Source organism: Pinus tabuliformis, chromosome 7, assembly GCF_031772625.1.
Source record: "Pinus tabuliformis cultivar Carrire ecotype Pingquan chromosome 7, CPIR1, whole genome shotgun sequence".
NCBI lineage: Eukaryota > Viridiplantae > Streptophyta > Pinopsida > Pinales > Pinaceae > Pinus > Pinus tabuliformis.
In genome coordinates, this window is record NC_142293.1 from 903,194,917 (window position 1) to 903,218,575 (window position 23,659).

Genomic DNA, 23,659 nt, shown 5'->3' on the forward strand with positions numbered 1-23,659 from the left:
AAGAGACCAAGGCCATGTTCATCCTAGAATATCTACAATATGAAGAACCAACCCTCTCGAGGGTCAAGATGCTTATCACGAGAGACGTGATTTCACACCCAATGACTTCAAACAAGGTCATAACCTTTCCTAGATAATCTCCAATTGAAATACAATCTCCCTTTTTCACCTAGAGTGATATCATTCACAAAAGCTCTAAAACCATGTGGAAAATTTCTTGACAAATGACAATTAATGCAAAACAAAAAGTTCATCTCTTAGCTTAAGGTTTTCCAAACATTAACCCTATGAATCTTCAGCCTTGGGACTATTATGAAATATAAGAACAAAACATTAGTGAAAGATTATAATATTCCAATCCTTAACACTCATTCTCCTAGGGAATCCTAAAAGAAAAGATATCAATTACAATTACTATATTAATTCACTAATTGTAATTGTCCTTTAGCCATCTCAAATTTGTGAAATATATATAGGTGTAAAATGCAAATCATAAAGAACATAGATTGTTGAAAATCAAATTTGCATTTACACAAGTATTGAACAGTTGAAAACTTCAATAATATGCATAAGATGAAGTTGTTGTACATATCATAGCCATATCACAAGACTAATACAATCCACTAACTATCCAAAACCCTTGTTAAGGAAAACCAAGAAAAACCCTAACTCGACCAAGGAGCTCAAACATACATGAATTACTTAAATAACTCCTCCAAGGTAAGATGTCTCCTTCTCTTCTTCGTCACCAAATATAACTTGTGGTTTCATCTCAAAACCCTAATATTAACTCTTCAAGGGATGAAACCCTAACCTTGGACTTCAACATGCTCGGAGAGAGAGGGAACAAATACAAATTGAAATCAAAGAGAGAAGATTACTAGTGCACTCTAATTGACTAAATGTCTAACATAAGAGTGATAAGCATAATGAGTTATGATCAATGATGGTGAATGACTCTCTCCTTCCTCATTATATATGGGAGGTAAGGGAGGCCAACAATACATTGTGGACCCAAGCCCTTATAAGCAACCTATAATAAACATTTGTAGGCCTACACAAGTAAAATGTTGTAGTCCAAAGGTTCACATGTCATGCTCCAAGGTGATGTCATACACAATAAGGGATCCACGATTATGTAGCTATACAAGTTGCATCCATACACCTCCATCACAATTCCATAAGAACTCCATCACTCTTCTTAAGCTATGTGCTCCATCGGGTCCACTCTCCCAACACTACCACAACCCATAGTCCCTCAAGCCAACTCCAAACCAACATACAAGTATCCAAGCTACCCCATGTTGTTTAGGGCCCCATGGCCTCCTCTAAGATGCAAAATGATCCTTCTCCCAAGTACAGTGTTCTCCAAACAAGTGAACCTTTCCATGCGACCATCACAGAAGATGTCCTCCAAGCTATTATGAGAGATCCAACATCCCAGGGAAAAATGAAAAGAAAAGACCCATTTGAGGTCAAGTAGTCGTTGAGCCAACAATCTCCAGTGTGCAAAATCCATCATAGACCATCTACATGTGTTAATCCATCTCAAACCATCTGAGGGATGAGCATATACCATCCATCCCAAATCTCGTGAAGCACCCCTAAAGATGGTGCAAACACATTTTAAGTAACTTGAAAGCTAACAAAAATCAATTCTACAATAAAAGAATTTAGAACAAAAATAGTACAACTAATTATTACATGATATGAAGATAAAGTATGCTACCTCACATTTGTCGAAATTGGTACATCAAGTCATTTTATTTTATCCTAAGCAAAGATTTCCCCAAAGCATTCCCAACCCTAAATAGGACATCCATAATTACCAAAACTCTAACCTGGGACCACAAGGCCTAGCAAAGCATCCCACCAAAGTATACTAGCATCTCTAAGAGCTCAAGAATTAGCTACCATCACACACAATTCCCAAGGCTTAGATCCACATTTGCATCACAAGATTTTCTCTTCACTTGCATCACACAAGATAAGGTACTCCAACACATGCCTCTCACAAGCACTTCAATCTTACAAAACTAAATAATAATATTTCTTTCAAGATCTTCCAATAGCTAGCATCACACCATCAATTGCATTTCTATGACACAACACAAGTAGTTGTTCTTAGTAAAGAAACTATCTTTCCTTTATATAGATTAAGGTGTGTAAGGCCAATGATAAAACATGGACTAATTCCATAAGTCATAGTATTCTAAGTTGACAAACAAAGCCCCAAATCAGCGCCCCTCAAAGCAAAGTGTCCACATGTTACAGTAAGATTTGTCCAACCCCCAAGTGGGAGCACCCTCCAATCTAGGTGTCCACAACTCTAACGCTCATCCTCCACCATGGTACACCCTCCAATCACTGGCTTCTCAACTCAAGCTCTCATTCTCAATTTGTGTATAAGGTGGTTACATGCTTCTAGGGCCAAGAACACAACGTCCAAGTGCCTAACACCCTTCTCCAAATTGGTTACTCCACACATGCCAAGCGCCCATCCTCCTCAATAAGTGCACCCTAGTTACATGCTTCTAGGGCCAAGCACACAACCTCCAAGTGCCTAACGCCCTTCCTCAAATTGGTTACTCCACATATGCCAAGTGCCCATCCTCCTCCATAAGTGCCCGTCCTCCTCCATAAGTGCACCCTAGTAGACGACGTCAAATACAGCATATGTGCCAACTACCACATCAAAAAGTGTGCTTCCCTAGTGCTAATTGCAAGGCAATGTGAAAAATGTAAGCTCTCCATATGTAAGTGAAAAATAAAGAAAGAAGCTGAAGACCACAAACCCATCACATCCCATGAAGCACTCTCCTAGCTAGAATGAAGCACTCTCCTAGCTAGATGAAAACATTTTTAGTGCAACCAAAAGTTGGAACTTTCACGTTAGTAACTTGTGGACATGCTTGTTAATGACAAATTCCCCCTTTCATGTTTATTCATTACTCAAAACTCTTAAAAAATTGGAGCTCTATACGTGTGTCGTGTGTGTAAATTCAATGGAACCCATTTCTATCTTGCAAATTCCGAATAGTTTCGCATCACAAGGCCACCCAATAAGTGTGAGACTAACTACTCATGCATTTGGGACTCTAAATTCGTGAATTTGCGCTCTTCTTTTGTATTATAAATGTGATTATATGAACAATTAGCTTAAAAGTCAATTAAAAGCACGTAAGAAAATAATGGACCTCTCTAGATTGCATGGTGATACTAACCATGCTCAGGTTTATTCTTTTAACTTCTCTAGTTTAACAGATATATGAAGGCTAGCTGGATATAAGAATAAATTATTTCCATTGGCTTGGTGCTATGGTTAAACTACTTTTGGAAAAATCTCTCTTCTCTAGTCTCATTTGAACATATTAAAATGCTAATATATGAAAATGCAGGTAAAAAATTTCCTTTCTGCCTATTATGCCATATTCGACATGATTTTTACATGCCAAATTTAAAGATTAATAGGCGCAAAGATATAAACGTTGTTCAACCACATACTACTAAAGACAAGTCAGCCCGTATTCAATTTTTGCTAAACCTTTGAGAGGTCCTATCTATTTCTAGCCACATTAATGCCAAAATTATCAGCAGACCTATAAGAGTAACTGTCAACTTGTGTATACCAATCACATAGCCTCAACATAAAATTCATATTTGGGTGAAATACACAACCTTCCTCTTTTGCCAAAGACTGGTATTTTAAGCAAGTTTATGGTAACGAAGATCTCAATCTATTTAACAAGCTACGGCACATTCCAACTGTTTCATTAATGTATACGAAGTTTATGTATAAATTTCACAATCAACCTTTGTTATTCGTAATTTCATAAACCTATATGAAGTTTTATGTATAAATGTCATAATCTTTACCATCCGTAATCAAACTAATTTTCTAAAGCTTAACAGAAATGAAGCCAAAAATAAACAATGGAGTCATTATTTTAGATAATTTAGTAAAACAAACTATTTTTAACATTAACATCACATATTTGTCATAGGTTGCATCCAAGCCAAAGATGTTGTGAAAATGCTTCAGGAGTTTATGGATACTAAAAACAACTGCAAACATCCACTATTAGCTTTACTATCAATGTGTTCTTAGAAAGGGAAAAAAATATAAAAAGACTTTTCACTGATCTTCAATTATTTTGACTATCAACTTGAGCATTCTTTAGTGATGTAGCTTTATTTATAGCATATTCTTAAATCATTGCTATTGGTTTTTTTTCACATGGGATATCTACTTCTTAAGTTCTTGTTGCTGCAAGTATAAACAAAGATGAAGGTTCATAATCCCAGTCCAAAAGATGTTCATCACACTCTTAATTTCGACATCACACTCTTAATTTAGAAGTATTGGCTTTAACTTCAGTGTTTCTTTCCGTTGTTTCAAATGGAGTGGGAGATTTTAATCCTTTCATTGAGTCGTTAAATTATGCCTATGAAGTGTTTTTATGTCATAGCAATGATTTTGAAGTCTAAGAAAGACTATTTTGAGAAACTATGATAGTGCTTATGTGATTGTGAAAATATCTTTCAACAATATAAATGTAGTCCCGTGGTTTTGGAGTATATGAATGAATGAATGAGATTTTAACGTCCACGAGACTAAAAATAGTGTATGGGACCACCAGCCTCTATGATTTTCGCTTTTCGCAATTCAATCATTTTCTTATTCAAATTGATGATGAGCTGGCCCATCCTTCTAATAGTCCCCTCACTGAAAAGACAATGCCAAGAAACTGTTGCTCACATAATGTCATAACTGTCCCGATGTCCCTGAAAGCATCACATTCCAAAATGAAATGTTTTTCCAATTCCAGTGCCACGGAAGCCAAAAATACACACCTGTTCTTCCCAAGCTTCTTCAGGTATTTTCCACCATCCCATTTCACACCAAAGTTCTCAATGCTCTCGATCAAATTGTTCAATAAAGTAACTTGGATTTGTTCTTTCATTCATAGTGAAAACCAAAATAACATTTAAAGCTTAACTAAAGGTCATCCGAGCAAGGGTGTCTAGATATGAGAATGTTTTGTTTGTGCGTGATATCATTCACCTGTGAAAGTTATCAATAGTTTTAATGCCCTATGACACACTGGGAAATGCTGCCCTAGTGAAAAATTCAACCCACCATGATGATACTTATATGACACTAATTAATTTTTCTGAAATTGCATTGATTTATTCCACGGTCATTTTTCTTGATTGAAAGGCATTTTGTGGGATACCCATTGCATATATACTACCCTTAGGTCTGTAGGGCACAATCTCACAAGATGGAGTCAATATTTCTCAATACTCAACTCATTACGAAATGGAAACGGAATTATTTTTTTGACTCTATAAAAAAAAGATTTTCTAGACCCAATTAATGTGGATTAACATATAAGGAGCATTTAACCACTAACAGGTGCTCACAAACTTTGCAGCAACGTCACAATATAATAAAGCTCAGTCGGTAAAAGCTAGCAAGATCTCTCCTTAAACTTTCACCATTAGTTGTGTCCAACAGTGAACCTGATATGGACACTATTTGATTGCGTACAAGCTGAAACATGTAAAATGCAAAGCCTTTGCCTTGAAACATGACAAATGCTAACTACAGCAGACTGTAAATTTCGGCAACATCTATTCCTATGTTGCCAGGAAACGTGGGTTCGGGGACGGGTACTGGGACGGGGACGGGAACGGGGACATCATTTTTTGAAACAGGGTGCGTGGGTTCGTCGGGGGTATATTATATTTTATATATATAATATAGAAATATTATATTTTATAAATTATAATATATGTGAAATTGTATATTTTTCAACTTTAAACAAGAAAACTAAAATACTTGTGATTTAAACTTTAGATATTTAAACATGCACATCATTGAACATTCAATATTCACAATGAAATTTCAAAATTTCTAGTGTTATATCAAGTGTGAATTGGAGTTTACATATTAATAAGAATCATGATATATATCCATTGTCATTCTACATTCAAAATTTGCCTTAAGGCATCTCCAAACAAAAACTAGGAAATTTAAAATACTAAAATAAAAATAGCTAATAGTGAACAATGGCTTCCTCAAGCCATGTCATCAACATCACTCAGATCTTCAGTTAGCATGCTCTCCAGGTAGGAATCACTCTCATCTCGAGGCTCTTTCTCATCCATAGCAACTGGAGGTAGCTCAATAAAACCATCTGGTTGTATCTCCTCACCCACACACAGAACATCATCTGTGTATTGGTCCCATCTCTTGAAAGGACCCTCCTTGTAACGAAGATCTTTTCGAGATATGAGACAAAGTGTGCTATGAATGTACACTAAGTTCTCTGCCTTCTTTGAGCCCAACCTATTTCTCTTTATTGAATGGATAAAGACATAAGTACTCCAATTCCTCTCGAAAGATGCAGAACTAGCTACTTGGAATATTAGGGGAAGCCCATTAAATTAATTAAAAATTAAAAAATTAAAATTAAAATGAACTCCAAAGAACCCAATTTTGGGGTTCCAAGTACCCATCATCAGGGTTCTTCGTACCTGTCAAGACAAAAGAACCCAATTTTTTTTAATGGAGAACCCGGTTCTTCATCGAAGAACCCGGTTCTTATGGGTTCTTCTCAGAAGCACCCATCCCAGAATCTGGTACTTGGGTTCGAGAACCTGGGACGGGTTCGAGAACCCCACCCCCGGGTTCGGGAACCCGTGCAACATAGATCTATTCATATACAACTACTAAATACATACCAGCATTCCACATAAGAAACACCAAGGAGCCTGACAATCTACCGTTTGACAAAGTAGATAGAGTATATGTCGAATAACCATTCAAAATAGCATCAAACATTCTAACATTACAACATTCCACAAAAAATACAAAGAACCCTAACAATATATGCCAACATTCCACATAAGAAATATCAAAAGTGTTGACAATATACCCTTTGACAATATCTGAAAATATATGTCAAATAAACCTTTAAAATAGTATCAGTGATTCCAATTCCTAATGAAAATATCCCTCACAATGATGTTATCATTAAAATACCTCTATCTTCCTCTTGCCGGAACAGTTATTTGCTCATCATTCATGAATGTCCTAAATTTCATAGCATCATCTCAAGTAAATGGTTTGAGTAAACATTCACATATCACTTGGACTTGCATTCCCTCAAGGAAAAAAAGGAAAATGCATATACCATACCAAAAAAGCATACACTGTTGTAAGAATTGGGGAAAATTTTGAGAGTCATATCTCATTTGAACACGCTATTCCCTCAGCCAAGGTGTTATCTCCTGTGTCCATTCACAAAGTTCGCCATCTTTGAACCATAGAGCTGCAAAACAGAGATTTGGACCAAAAAAAAGGAAAGGCAATTTTGTTAGTTTGCTCATCATGAACCTCGATAATGACAGATGGAAAATATGCATGCAGATAATGAAGAACACATTTAACCAATTATGATGTTACATGTAAACAAGAGTATGACCATCATTTCACCACTATTTCTATTAATTTCATTATAAGTTAATATGTATCAACTATTCATATACATTCTTTGAAAGAAGGCAAACAAAACTCGAAGAAACCTAGATTAGTGTTCTTAGATGACTTATTATGCACTTAACAATATATTTCTAATCATCAACAATTATTTTTAGCTTTATTTGAGCATTGATTATTTGCCCACCATTAAAATTTAGGTCACAGAGTGCCATGGAGACAACTAGGAACCCTTACCAAGCCATTTGACATCTGTGGAAATTTTCCAGCCTTCAGGACCCTTCCCTAGTTATCTGTGTTCCATTCTGCCTTATCTAGGATCTGCTTTGACCAATCTACATTATCAGAGACTTCAGACCCATCCTTTAAGGAATTTATGAAAGTTGCATTTTGTTTTTGAAAATATTATGTCTTCCACATTTTATTGATTTCTCACAAAGCCATTTTTTGTCAAGACTCATAAGAGTCCAACAATTTGCAACTAACAAAACTCCAAACCATTCTCTCTGTGATTTCCTGTTCTGGTAGCTGAATTAAAAGCTCTTAGCAATAGTGCACGTCAAGTAATTTACCCTAATGAACACCTCATTGCAGACCTACATCCTCAATTTTTTTCCTCACCTCCTTTCGCTTCATTCCAAAATTTTCATATTGTTGTTTTCAGTAATAAACCTTCTTCCATATCCTCCAATCACTCTTTGTATTAAGAGAAACGTATTCATCTCTCCTAACCAAAGACGCTATAATGTGTTCAGTTTTGACTGCAAATTGCTTACAACCAGCAATTTTATTCCTTCCCAAGCTTTTTGTTTTTGATTTACTCTAATGAGCACCTCATTGCAGACCTGCATCCTTGCTCGTTTTCCTCACCTCCTTTCCCTTCATTCCAAAATTTTCATATTGTAGTTTTCAGTAATAACCTTCTTCCATATCTTCCAATCACTGTTTGGATTAAGAGAAACACATTCATCTCTCCTAATAAAAATAACTATAATGTATTCACTTGTGACTGCAAATTGCTTGCAAGCAGCAATTTTATTCCTTCCCAAAGTCTCCGCTTTTGAACAAACAAATTCTGTCCTCAAATTCAACTAACGTATGGGCACATTGGGGTTGAAAACGTAAAAGCAAACCAAAATGTTCAAAACACATTACATATCCATATCTCCATCTGAATGATGCTATTTTAATAAGGCAGATTGCTCATGCTTAGTGTAGTTTTTCAATTGTACCTTAAGAAGGTCTAGGATTAGGGGCACATGCAATGAATGGTTGACAGGGATGTGCCATCTAAATTCTATTTCCAACACCTAAAGAGAAACAGAAATTCCAATGTATTTTGGTCCTGCAAGACCCCAGTGGAACCCTACATAGGCTAAGAGGGAAAGCCAACAGATTTTTTAAGAACTTTTCTAAGGGATCTTCATTTTACTAGGCTCCAGTCCTCTACGTGACACTTTATATGGATCCTGTTAAATAGGTTGTCCACCAAGTGGTAGAAAACTGTGCCAGGGTTTACTTTTTTATGGAACTCGAATTGGAAGAGTTAGAGGTAATTATAAAGAAATTGAGAACGAAAAGTCTCCAAGCCATGTTGGTCTCCCAGTGGAATTCTACAAGATGTGGGATGTGGTTAGACCATCATATTTGAACATGTCAGGAATCACTCAGCAGTTGTAGTATGAAAGGACTTGTCAATGTAGATGTTATCAAGCTCATCCCTAAAGGTGTTAAAAGGGAGTTGGTAGGTTGTTGGCATCAAATCACTCACCCTATTTTCTCCTACAAAATCCTGGCAAAGGCATTGACCGAGAGGACATGGTTGCCAGTTACCTGACTAGTCTGAAAGAAGTAAATAGATTTTATTGAGGGTAGATTTGTTCTCGGCAATCTTATAATTGCCTGGGTCATGAATGGGATTAGGAAACTGCTCAAAAGGCTATTTTAAATTCATTCTGATAAGGCCTGTGAGATGATTGAACGGAACTTCATCATTAAAATGTCGAATTGAACAAGTTTTGGTTCCTTCTATCATACATTAGTAGAGAATCTCCTCTCACAAGCCTTAGTATGGGTTAGTGCGAATGGTGTTTGATCCTATGCCTATCCAACAATTTATTTGGTAAGGTTTCAATCTTGCACCTTCCCTTTATGTGGTTACAATGGATGCTCCAGTATATTTGTTGGAGACAGCTAGAGTGCAAGGGTAAATCAAAAAAAAATCTTTTATCTAGCGGCCGCCAATGTCCATTTTGTAGATAACTTGGTGTCAACACCTAATTGAATCAACAATCTATGGAGGGTATGATTCTTTGCTTGAACACATTCGCAGAAGTTGTTGAGTGATTGTTAGTGAGATAAAAGTTAGTTGTTCTTTATTGGCCAAGATGAACCCCTAGTTCCTTGTATCATAAATGGAAGATTATAAAACCTAGGGAGATTATTTCATTATTTGTGCATTTTGTTTGGTATGAAACTCTATTTTTCCAATCAATGGGAGTGGACAATGGCCAAATTTGAAAAAAAATCAAGCTTTGAATCATCTCAATCTTCAGTTTGACAATTCTTGACAGAATCCTCACAACAAGGAACATTTATTACTCCTTTTGTCTTTTTCCATCTCGGGTGGCCTATAAAGCCCTAGAGAAGGGCCTTAGATGTTTTCTTTGGGACAAGCAAGGTGGGATGAAAGGGAACCGTATGGTAGCCTAGGATATTTTCACTTTCTAAAGATGAAAGACGATTGGGCTGATAAAAGACTATACTTAGCTGATGTATTGTATGCTAGCATAGGTTAGAGTAGGTAATTGCATTTGTATGTTGCATTCTAGATTAGGTTGCATTTAGTTAGATTTTTCTTTTTTGTATGAATTTTATCATATATATAAAACAAGGTTGATAACCAACACCTAGTGCACATGCTTCCAAACAAAGTTGATTTGAGTGTTGCAAGTAACAGGCCTGCGAGCCCAAGGATTGTTGGGGTTCTCATGAACACCCATTCGAGCATATGGATCATGTGCTCTATGGTGAGCACATATCCCTGAGTTAGAGCCAGATGTTATCCACCAAAATGGGTAACCCCCTAGGAGAAAACTTTTTCTCCTATTTTGGACAGCGAACCAACCTGCTACCCTACACATCAACATGATGATGATGACATGCACCATCTGCACCAGTTATTACACCTCTTTCCATCAGGCATGCCTTTTAAATGAAAGTGGGCTACCAATCAATAAATACTTTGATCATTTTGCAATTAGGGGCCTTTACTTAATGTTTTGGGCATTTAGTATGGATAAAGGGGCGATCTAGATGATTGACCAATATTGACTGTAATACGTTCTCTCACCTTACCAGGGGGGGTTAATCTTTATCCCTAGTCCAATGGGACCTCCCTTAAGGCCTTAGGGTTATAAGAGGGGCACTACTTGGAAAACCTAGATTGAAGTAGCATGTTCATTCTCCCTTTCACCATACTTAACACTTTCCATGTCACATTATAAGCCTTTTATACCATCTCCATTCTTTGGGTCTAACTTGTCATTGGTTCATTGGGATTTGGCACCCTCTTATCCACATCCTTGAGTAGGGTCAGAAAAAATTGCCCTGGAGGTTGATGCAACTAAAAGAATGGAAAAGCATAATATGGCCACAATGAAAGAAAAAGAAAATCAAAATGTAAAAGATGGTCGGGACATAAGTTAACGCGTGGGAAAAATCCTAGCATGAGTTCTACCCTCCTAATTAGCCATCACCCGATTTCTAAGCACTCGATGCTCCTAATTAAAAGGAACCCTTGCATGTCCCAACCCTAATGAGCGATAAACCGCCTCATCTTAAGGGGTAAATTAAATGCTATCATAGATAGCAAACTTTGATCCTTGAGCTATGCACCGTAATACAAAGAATTATCAAAAAAAAGTAAAAGGCACACCAAAGGGGTGGAAAAAGTAGGCTGAGCAGGGTAACTCATGCATCCACAATTGCTCCCTCCATTACATCTATACACTCAAGATGTGGACTCCCATTAGTTGGTCCCTTAACCATGGCACTTGGCCATGAAGCCTTTCCCCTCCATTGCCACCCACTTACACTAACACCTATTGATTGAAGGGTTAACCTTGGAAATGCCACCTCCCCTTGGGGGTTGGAAGCACCTAATAGGGTTGACTACTTAGCCACCCCTACAAAGGTAGGGAACACCTTTACGAGACTTGGTCTAGTTAGATATTTGAAGGTGATCCTAGTTTGAAGTATTAATATGCCCTTAACACTTAAGTATGGTCCACTTAGATGCATTTATGATCTTGGTCTCTAATGAATGGTTGCTTTCACTTGAGTTTAAGTTGGTGATTGTAATGACCCGCCTATAAATAAAATACGAGTATTAGCATACACACGAGACCTCCATATGATAGCTACGTATGGATGGACCAGCATGTATCGCACTATATATAAAGTTATAAACTAGTTATTACAAGAGGAGATATAAATTAAGGTAATAAGTTAATACCACACCAGAGTATCATATATATGATAAGTCCTTAAAACCAGCAGAAAATATTAATTTTAAAATACAGATTAAAATTACAATTTAAAATTAAGAAAATAATAAAATAATAATATAAATTAATTAAAAAAATATAAATTTAATTAATTCATTAAAAAAGAATATAATAAATAAACTTTATTAAATTAAACCATGTATTCAATAAAGATCAATGAAATCAAATGAGATTTGATTTCATAAAGTACACGTAACCAAATTTTTGACATGGGGATGAGGAGAAAGCGGTGGATGAAGAAATAAAAGAAGAGGGGAAAATCAGTTTGAGGGGGGGACAGTAGAGTGGAAAATAATTTTGGATACGAGTCTTGATTATACTGAAGTTTTTGGGCACAGGGAATTAGACTGCTTCAATTGGAAAGCTCTCTAAGACTAAGTACCTAGGTTGTACTTAGTTAGGCAAGGAGGTTTTGGCCGTTTAAGTAACGCAGTCGGACAGGAATTGCAACAGAGCATGGCGGACAGATTGTCATAGATTGTCAGCAAAGCAGACAGCAGAGCATGGCGGACAGATTATCAACAAAGCAGACAGGTTAGTATTCAACAAGATTAATTATTTAAATTCTGTAAAATTATGTATGCAAGATTTCATGTTCTGCTATTATAAAATCTGCAGATGAATGGGTTCTTACAGTGATCCAAAGCATCAAAGGCCTAGAGTGCACTCCACTCCACATGATGCCCAGGCCATACATTACATTCCATAGAGCATGATGACTTGGCAGATGCATGCATTGCACATTTTTTAGCAAAGTGTTGGACCTTTTGATGACTTGAGCAATTGAGATACATCCCAAAGCACCCCCAGGAGCTAGAACATTGGGCTCCTCTTGCCTAGCATGCAGGATTCTTGACAATGTACCAGTGGACCCAGCATACCCCTAAGCTAGCCTTGACACTACTTGATGGGCATGTTGTAATCCATGGCCCAAAAGAGGATGGTCATCCTTGGGATGATTGAGGAGGGCTTGTTGCACTGAATGGAGCCCTAATGTTGTAGAGAGGAGGCACTGTTACCACTCAAACTAACAAGGGTCCTAAAGGGGGATCCTAGAGGGACAATTGCTAGGCCAAGGGCAATAATGGAGCAATAGCCCACTGTCACCTCAACTAAAGCTCCCTACTCTTTACGGACTTTCACCGATGGGAGGAGACCCGGTATAATAAGGATCACGAAGAAGAATATATCAAAGATAGGATGAGGGGTGATCCTAGAAACCTATTCACAAGAGAGGCTCAAGATGGTGGCTTGCTTGCCTTGGAAGGCAAGATGGAAGGCTCTCAAGGAAGGGATTAAGGATAATTTCAAGGGATAGGTTTTGAGTATGTTTCTTTAATAAGGAGATCCCTAGGCCCTAAAATTCTTGTGGAAACTTGGGTTCCAAGTGATCTTTGAAGAATTAACCTTAATAATGTATGGGACCACAGAGGACCAAGTGGACCCGAGGTTAGGTCAAGGGGATAGGATTTAGCAACCAATGATATGCTTGACCTAATTAGGGAGGAGAAAGGGATCAAAGAATGAATGTTCAATGAAAGGCAATGCAAGGATCCCAATGAGACTACTAGCCAAAGGCAAACCAAGGACAAGAATCAGTCTTCAAGCTAGGGCTTGCGATATCCCAAGATCCCACTGTCGGAATCTCATGAAATTTGGAGGGCTTCTTGAGGACACGCCAGGATCGTTGTGGACCAAAAATCGAAGTATTTGGATGGCTAGATTGTGAGATAATTGATGCCCTAGGTGACCTATGTAGGCTAGGCCTAGAAAAGTGGGGAAGGTGAAAGAAATTAGCTTTAAAGTGATCACCAGAGACAAACCAGTGCTTTGACCTTTGGTAGAGATGGAGTCATGGAATATTTAGAGTTTGGATTGATTTCCACTTGTCAAGGATGCCTAAAAGACAACTTCGTTGGGCATTAGGGCTTAATGGAAGTAGCTTCAAGGTCATTTATACTTCGTTCAAAAATATTTGGTGACTTATCAAGACAAGGATGTCTCTAGGAACATTCATTCATTCAAACATGTCCCAATCATGATACAACACTATTTAGAGATTCAATTTCCACAATTTTGTTCCAAGAAAAGCAGCAAATTAACCCTAAAATAGAGAAAATCCTAATATCATGAATGCAGCAACATAAAGAATCAAAATAGCATTAAAATGGTACTTACATGTAAGAAGAATATATCCAATCACCAAGATATGCCAATCATAGAAGCTCCAAGGCAAAGAAGAATAACCAAACATCGAAATTCATCCATTCATCCCAAAAGTCTCATCCTCAAAAGATAGCAAAAAACTCACAAGAAGATATGATCCAATCCAAGTGATGATACAAATGAACTCATGTCTCTCCTATTTATACACTCATTAGGAGTTCGAATTACCTAATTTGAGCCTACATTAGCCCATCAACTAAAATAATGTGCAAATTACTATCTATTGGTGACAAGCCCATCAAACTAGCTCATAAATAAAATAATAAGCCTCCCAAGGGGTCAAATAATCAATAATGCATGTCGTTGGGCTCTCTAAGAGGCTTGATGAAGTCCATAGGTGCCAAAATGATGAGTTGGACTTCCAAAAGTAATGGACAAGGGGTTGGCCCCTTGTTCTCCACATGATAGACCTATGGTGCTCTCAATGGCTATGAGGGCACACAAGTGACCTCATGGGTCTCCAAGTAAGTCGAAGATGCTTGTATACCATCTATAAGCGCTCAGATGATGGTGCAAGTGATGCCAAATCAACATAGAAGTCCTAGTCATTTGCCAAGTGCATGGTTCGGGAGGCCAACCTTCAAACATACGATCATGATAGATGGGTGAGGGACCACATGGTTGGCTCAAGTGGCATAGAAATGGCACAACGAGCTAGTTGGTGGCTGCAAGGGGTTGCTGGCTACTGGTTGAAGACCATCTTGGAGAAAAAACTTCTCCTAGGGATATCACCCATAAAATGGTGGGTAAGATCTAGCTCCAACTAGGATGTGATCTCTCGAAGAAATGGACAAAGCTACTCGAACAAGAGGTCACAAGAATTCCAACAATCTCTTGGTTACCGTAGACCTGTTACCTGCAAATATAATAGATGAAAAACACGGGGCAGCATGCTTTCACGACATCTCATGACCACATGTGCTTAATGTTAGGTTGTAAAATCAACAGAAAATTAAAAAATGCAAATTTTGATTTAGATGCATCTAATCTACCATGAGAAATATCATATGGCGTTAGTTCTAATGCAAAATCAACATGAAATGCATCCTACCCTAACATATAGTAAGGCCAATACTAAGTGTAATCATAAAGCTAGTGCAACCAACATATCATCATATCAATATACATATGCCTGCTAGTATGATTACTCATATAGCAAATCCCAAAAGTGAAAGGGGACATCATCACATGGAGGATGAAGCAGGTGGGAGGTGGGAAAATGTGAGCTCCAATGGAGGTAAAAGGAAACCCTAGGAGAAGGAGAATAGGTCAATCTAGAAGTGCAGGGCTTTCCCTCTAAGCACACAATGGTGGAATGCAAGATTACACTCAAGAAATCCCTATCACAATCATTATTTATAATATTATGCTTTGTAGATGCCACAAGGTTGTGATGAGAGGGGAGTGAAGGGTGAGGGAAAGGAGTGCAACAAATAGGTTGCTCAAGGTGATGGTTACATTAGAGAGGGGGGATCATGGAGTGATCCAAACCCTGAGAGTGTGTCCAAGGAGGTAAAGTATAATCAACGAGGGGCTCTTCCTCGACACTATACTCGAAAGGGGGAAAGGGCTCACGGTCACTTGAGATCATATGACAACGGGTGAGGAAATCACTTGATGAAGAATCAAGATGATGAACAATAGAAAAGGGCAAAGGGGAAGGTGAAGTCTCAAACAGATCCTTTTCCTGAAAATCCAACTCTAGAGGCTCAAGTGATTTGAACATACTCCCGGAATCATAAGGAAGGTAGGTATGAGCAAGGGAACAAGGGCCTTATCAATCTTATCATTGTCGTTGCCAAAGATAGGGTCTTCCCTAAAAGGAGATTTAATCATCTCTAACTGCTCCTTTTCATGCAAGGGAAAATGATAATTCTCCTTCCCAAGGGTATCGATAGATATGTCTTCATAAATAATGCTTGGGAAAAAGGGAGGACTACTCTCAACTTCATCCTCCTTGTTGGTGTCATAAATGGGAGCACAGTCAAATTGAGGACCAATGATTTCCCACTTCTCCTTTTCAATGTGGATGTAATCTCCAATGTCATCTTCCAAGGGGCTAATGGGATCAACTTCCTCAAGGTTCTCAAAAGAAGAATCATTGGTAGTAATATCCTTAAGAAAGGTAAGGTTGGTCTCAATTTCACTTTCCATAAACTCATCCTTCCCAACACCTGTGTTTTCAAAGTCATCTTGTTCATCATGTGGACCTAATGAGGACTCATCTTCCTGCTCATCACTAAGATCCTCAAGGTTATCTCCAACTTCTTCATCTTGACTAATGAGACCTTCCCTTTGGAGGGCTTCCTCTAGGCTTTCACAAGCAGCTTCATTAGATTGGAATTTGGGTCCCTTATACTCTATGAATTTGTTGAGCAACTTGATAAATGATGAAATGCTTTCAGGGTCACACGAGTCGAGCCAACCTCAGCGCTTGTATTCAATAGAAGCAATAAATAACTCCACGAGGCTGTTTAGATGAACCACATCAACTTTGGAAGCATGCTTCATAAGTTTTCCTATGTGGTCCATTGTTGTGAATGGGTCACCCTTGAATTGTGGCATATTTTGCATAAACTTCCAATCCAAGCCATTTGAGTATCTTGGAACCCATGTGATATCCAAAGCAAGAAACCACTCATGAAGCTTTTTAGAAGCCATTGATCTTTACATATTGATATCATGGGAGTCGTCAGGGTGAACTAAAATTGCCCTAACAAATGCTTGCTTCACCCTACAAGCATTGACTTTGAAGTTCAATGAAGAAACAGGGCTCCATTCTTCCAATGGAGTCGCCAATAATGATATTGTCAATGTGTCGTATGGGGAACAAAACATGCATCTCGTGTCCCCAGCAACTGCGCCAAAATGTTACCACTCAAACTAGTAGGGCTCCTAAAGGGGGATCCTAGAGGGACAATTGCTAGGTCAAGGTCAACAATGGAGCAATAGCCCACTGTCACCTTAGCTAAATCTCCCTACTCTTTACGAACTTTCACCGATGCGAGGAGACCCAGTATAATAAGGATCACGAAGAATAACAGATCAAAGATAGGATGAGGGGTGATCCTAGAAGCCTATTCACAAGAGAAGCTCAAGATGGTGGCTTGCTTGCCTTGGAAAGCAAGATGGAAAGGCTCTCAAGGGATTAAGGAAAATTTCAAGGGATAGGTTTTGAGTATGTTTCTTTAATTAGGAGATCCCTAGGCCCTAAAATTCTTGTGGAAACTTGGTTTCCAAGTGATCTTTGAAGAATTAACCTTATTAATGTATGGGACCACAGAAGACCAAGTGGACCTGAGGTTAGGTCAAGGGGATAGGATTTAGCAACCAATGATATGCTTGACCTAATTACGGAGGAGAAAGGGATCAAAGAATGAATTTTCAATTAAAGGCAATGCAAAGATCCCAATGAGGCTACCAACCAAAGGGAAACCAAGGGCAAGAATCGATATTCGAGCTAGGGCTTGCGATATCTCAAGATCCCACCGTCGAAATCTTATGAAATTTGGAGGGCTTCTTGAGGACACGCCAGCGCAGTTGTGAACCAAAAATCGAAGTATTTGGATGGCTAAATTGTGAGATAATTGATGCCCTAGGTGACCTATGTAGGCTAGGCTTACAAAAGAGGGGGGGTGAAAGAAATTAGCTTTAAAGTGATCACCAAAGGAGGACCAGTTCTTTGTCCTTTGGGAGAGATGGAGTCATGGAAGATTTAGAGTTTGGATTGATTTCCACTTGTCAAGGAGGCCTAAAAGACAACTTTGTTGGGCATTAAGGCTTAATGGAAGTAGCTTCAAGGTCATTTATACTCCGTTCAACAATATTTGGTGACTTCTTAGAGAGCCTTACACCTTGCTTCTCAAGCAAGCAAACCATACAATTGAGTCTCTCTTGCGACTAGGCCTTACGAATCACTCCTTTTCTCTTCATTGATTCATCCTTCTAGTGGTTCCCTTCATACCGGGTCTCCTCCCATCGATGAAAGTACGTAAAGAGTAGAGAGCCTTAGCTGAGGTGACAGTGGTTTATCGCTCCATTGTTTTTTTTTTGAATCTAGGATAATCGGTAACTGGTGAGTTATCCTGAACAGGCCCAGGATCAAATCCAACTGGCTGCCACTATAAACCTAGGCTAGGTGCAACAGCCTACAAGCCACACACAATAGCAATTAACTTATGCCTCAACAAGAGCCGAGACGTCCACTGCGGGGTCGCCTACTCTTCTAGCCAAGACACAACAGGCCATATACTCAATGATATTTGAACCTTCATCTCGTGGGTTTCACCCAACGAAACTTACCATTAAACCCCATATCACTGTATGAAAGGTAGTGGACTTGGCCCAGTTCGGTTACTACTCGCACGACGAGCTACGACATTGCTCGGGATCGAACACAAGACCAGTCCGTCATGACGAGGTCGACTTTACCACTACGCCGCCTCCACGACCTTAAAAAGGTAGTGGGCTTGGCCCGATTCGGCTACTACTCGCACGACGAGCTACGACCTTGCTCGGGATCGAACACAAGACCGATCCGTCATGACGAGGTCGACTTTACCACTATGCCGCCTCCATGACCTTTCAATTAAATTTCTGCAAGTTGTGTCTATCGCTCCATTGTTGCCCTTAACCTAGTAGTTTCCCTTTAGGATCCCCTCCTAGGACCCCTGATAGTTTGAGCGGTAACAAGTACCATCCAAGATCTCACACACTTGTCGATCCTGGGAGTACTCCACCAAAAGTTGTGCCTTCCAATCGTGGCAAATGCTCATGAGTGAAAGTGTCAAGGGCCTCCTGGATAAGGCATCTGCCACTATGTTCTGCTTGCCCTTGACATACTTTATGTCAAAGTCGTAAGCCTGAATACTGCTGACCCACTTCTACTGCCGCTCATTGAAGCCCTTCTTCTCCAAAAAGTTGCAAAGACTATTATGAACGATCTTCAATCCAAATTTGTTGCCCACCATGTACTATCAGAATTTGGCCAATGCGTGCATGATGGCCAACATCTCCTTGTCATTGATAGAATACAACCTCTCATGACTAAGGAACTTCCAACTCTCAAAAGATATCGGGTGGCCTCCGTATGACAACACTACACCAATGCCCTCACTTGATGCATCACACTCCAAGGTGAATGGCTGAGTAAAATGGGCAAAGCCAACACCGAACAACTGCTCATCACCTCCTTGAGGTGCTCAAATGTTGTTGCGCTCTATATGTCCATGTGAATGCCCCCTTCTTAGTCAGATCTATGAGGGGTGTCGCTAGTTGTGAGAAGTCCTTTACGAAATTCTTGTAGTATGTGCAAATGCCCACAAACCCCCTCAACTCTATCACATTCCGGGGAACTGGCTAGTCTCGAATGGCTCTAATCTTCTCCTCGTGCACCCACACTCCATCCTCTCCAATAATGTACCCCAAATAGAGCATCTCAGTCAACCCAAACTCGCACTAGGACAACTTCGCATAGAACTGCTGCCCCTCCAATATACGAAGCACCTCCTTTATGTGTTGTAGGTGCTCCTCCCACGTCCTGTTGTAAATCAGTATGTCTTCAAAGAACACTAGCACGAACCTGCACAGCTGCTTGCAAAACACATGGTTCATGCACGACTAGAAGGTAGCAGGTGCGTTGGTCAGCCCAAAGGGCATAACCAAGAACTCAAAATGGCCATAGTGACTCCTGAAAGTTGTCGTAGGGATATCCTGATCCCTCACCTGAATCTGGTGAAACCCCAAACGCAAGTCTATCTTAGAGAAGTATTTAGCTCCTCTAAGCTCATCTCTGTGGGGGATGGGGCACCGGTTCTTTAGGGTCTTCTTATTAAAAGCCCAGTAGTCAATGCACATCCACAATGTATCGTCCTTCTTCTTCACCGAAACAATTGATGAATCAAAGGGGCTAGAGTTGGGCCTAATGTGCCCCAATGCTAGCAACTCCTAGATAGCTCGCTCCCTCTCATCTCGATAGGCCTTGGCACGCATGTATGGGGTCGTGATGACTACATGTACCCCTAGCTCTAGCTCAATGGTGTGCTCAAACCCCTTGTCAAGTCGCCGCCCTAGTGAGATGTCTCCAAATACTACTGGGTATCTGTCTAGAATGGCCTGGATGTCTGGTTGTGGTGGTTTGGGCCCACCCCCTGCATCAGATATCTTGAGCTCTACAGCCCACTCTATATCCCCATGTCTCAGGTCTACCTCCATCTTGTGCATTGACACTCTCAGTGGGGGATATGAGTGCATGCCTCTCAACAAATCTGGCTTCCCATCTGGCCCTGTGAACTCCATCTCCAGTTTCTATCAATCAGCGCCCCAAAGAGTAGAGCCACTGAACACCAAGCACCACATTGGTGTTTGGAACGTCAACCACAAAGAAATGGTCTGTCATCGAATAGTTCCCCATCACCACTGTCATCTTAGGAACGTATCTGGTACACTGCATGGTGCGGTCTCTCGGCACCAAAACAAAGAAACCTCAAAGGATTGTGTGTGCATGCCTCTCCTCTCCACCATATAGGCATCTAAGAAATTGTGGGTTACCCCATTGTCTACTAGCACTTAAACACGTTTCCCCTGCACCGTGCCCCTGATCCTCAGTGTAAGGTACTTCGACACTCCCCAAAGTGAAGTGATAACTCCTGCTGCTAACAAGAGATGAGCTCCCCCTGGAGGGGGTGGTGGGCCTCCTCCTCCTCCTCCCCCTATCGCCTGTGGCTCATCATCACCAGTGCATATCTCCTGCTCTACCTCATCCTCCGGCTCACTATCAGAAAACACCTCTATGTAGTGGGCCTTGCCCTTGGTACACCTGTGCCCTAGTGCCCACAGCTCCTAGCAAGTGAAGCACAACTTCCTCCTACAGAGGTCTCTCCGGGTCTCATCATCCAACTGCCCACACCCCTGAATATCTCATTGTGGTGGAGGACTAATGTCATGGCCCCTTTGTGGGAAGGGAGCTCGTGGTGGAACTGGTGCCTTAGCCTTGGGGATTGCGTCCTGCAAATCCCTAGTGCAAGATATTACCTCCTGTAAAGTGGTGGGCCTGCGGGACCTCACTAACCCACACAGTGGCTCAACCAAACCTTCAACAAAGGTATAGACCCTCTTGGCATCTGACAAGTTCGACACCATCACAGATACTCTCAAAAACTCTAATATGTGTGCTATGGGCTACCCGTCTGTCTGAGTTGCGTTAGCTCTCTGAAATGTGCCTCTAGATCTCTCCTATCAAAACGCTCCACAACCCTCCGTGTGAAGTCCTCGTAGGAGGTCACGCTGGCATGCCCTAGCGTGGTCAACCCATGGAACCACCAATCATGTGTTGCCCCTCCAAATGCAGGGTAGCCATTTTAATGGCTTCCACCTTAGTCATCAGACTAAGATTAAAGTATGTGTCTAGCTTCTCAACCCATATGCCCTAGTCGTGCACTCGGATGACCCATCAAAAGCGGGAAGATACATCCTCCCAATAGTTCATTGCCACTCTGAATTTTGCGTGCTTGAGTCGCCTACACCCTTGCCCTCTTCATTCTGCTTGAGCTGGAAGAAATCTCGAAAGAACAACGCACCTCGAAAACCCTCCCCCGTAGATTACCACTCCCAAAAGTATTCTACAATAGGCATGTCATCCTGACCAACCTATTCGCCTACTATTGAGGGCAAGAATGTGGGCAACGTAGTCTTGGTTGGCCCACTGAAAGCATGTGGGTGAGTCAAGGGGGAATGGTGGTCATACTAGTGGGAAGCCCCTGAAGTTTCCCCAAACAGAAAATCTCAGTGAATGCCCTTGTCCCGGTTCTACTGCTTGATCTCTTTATGTCCCTTGGCCAAGTTGTTTAGGGCCCTCAAGAGGTTCTCAAAAGTTGCCTCCTCTTTGCCCTTTGCGTCCCCCATGTCTACTTCCTCCACTGCTTGTTCTGGGGTCTTAGTGTCAGGTATGATTTCCAACTCTCTCTCTCTCCCAGCTCATGTACCTCTACCTCTGGTAGGTAACGTTCTGCGTTTCCTCTATGGTCATAGAAATATCCCCATGGCTGAGCCAAGACCAGAGCTCTGATACCACTGTAATATTCCTACTTAGGAAACATTGTGATAAACAAAGCAAAAATACACATGCAACACATAAAATCCAACATGTAATAAGTGACCCACAAATTTAGCCAAGAAATGCGCAAAACTAAGCCATTTTATTATATATGCAAGTGGAAAGTACAAATTTGAATGGAGTGTGTGCACCTGGGCTTGCTAAAGCAAGCTTGACAACCCCAAGTGAGAAATTATGTCGCCCAACTACCAGGAAGTATTTCCCCCTTATATTTTTGCACTGGCTCTGGAAATTTGCAATTGCTCGCTGGAAAGAAGATGTTGTTTGGCCCCTATAGAGTGCTCAGAAAATTCTGAGAAATTAACCCTAGCCTCTCCTCAAGAAACCCACAAAAACTCAGAAAGGGTTGGGCTTGGTTCCAACCTCTGAAATTCACCCAAATTTCTGCATGCTCCTCAATCCACTGGGTAATTAGAACTCCCATGAAATTTTGCTTCCCAAGTCCACCAAAAATGTTGAGTAACCTTCTCCCAAATTCTCCACACAAAGGGACTACGGAGGCCCTGTCCAGTCACTTTTGCGCTAGCCCAGATGAAGGAAACTTGGTTTGTAGTGTAGCCCCTCAAACCACCAAGCAAAACCCTACAAAATTGTTGCTAAACCTCGAGGGAATTTGCTCCTAAATTCCCAGAAATGATGTTGCTTTGTAGCTCACTCTCCCCAGGAATGTGTAGTCCCTATCTGTGCCCAAACTGCTCTAGAATTCCACGAAATACCCTGTCAAGATACCTCCGGAACAACTCCACAATGCTCCAATGGCTCCCCTTGGGTGGCACTCAAAGTCCACCGAAGAAAGAGTTGAGACTTCCCCTTGGAAATCTCGTGTGCTGAACAACACTTGTAAACTTGGCTCAACGACTCAAGCGTGCTAGGTAAGTTTGATTGTCAAAGGTTCAAAAGTCCCCAAATGATGCATGCTTCTCCTATTTATCCTTGAGCTTCCTTTCTCCATGTGGGTCCCATGCATCGACCCCCTCTTGCCTTTCTCCCTCCAAGTGTGAATTGTCCAAGGGGTGTGTATTTCCCTTAGGGGTGGCCCCCACCATCCACTAAGAAATCGATTTGTCCCTTTTTCCCTATGTTAGAGCCTTCCTTAGCCAAAAATTGCAAGTGGGGCCCTAAAACCCACTTTGCCTAAGTTAAAAACCAAAAATGTCAAAAATGGAGCAAAATTGTATTTTCACTTAGCAATATTTGTTCAGTGGGAATATCATATTAAGCTTTGGCCTAGATGTTAGGAAAACT

At 40.3% G+C, this 23,659-nt stretch overlaps 1 protein-coding gene across 1 annotated transcript in view; it reads right to left on the reverse strand.

The window, feature by feature from the left end:
* Positions 1-6,884: 6,884 nt before the first annotated feature.
* The window catches only part of LOC149250534 (uncharacterized), a 70,612-nt gene continuing 53,837 nt past the window's right edge, over positions 6,885-23,659 (reverse strand). The window contains exon 7 of the mRNA XM_089459121.1: positions 6,885-7,340. Within this exon, the coding sequence (XP_089315247.1) occupies positions 7,273-7,340 (68 nt within the window). The 3' untranslated portion in view covers positions 6,885-7,272. The remainder of the gene's footprint in view (positions 7,341-23,659) is intronic.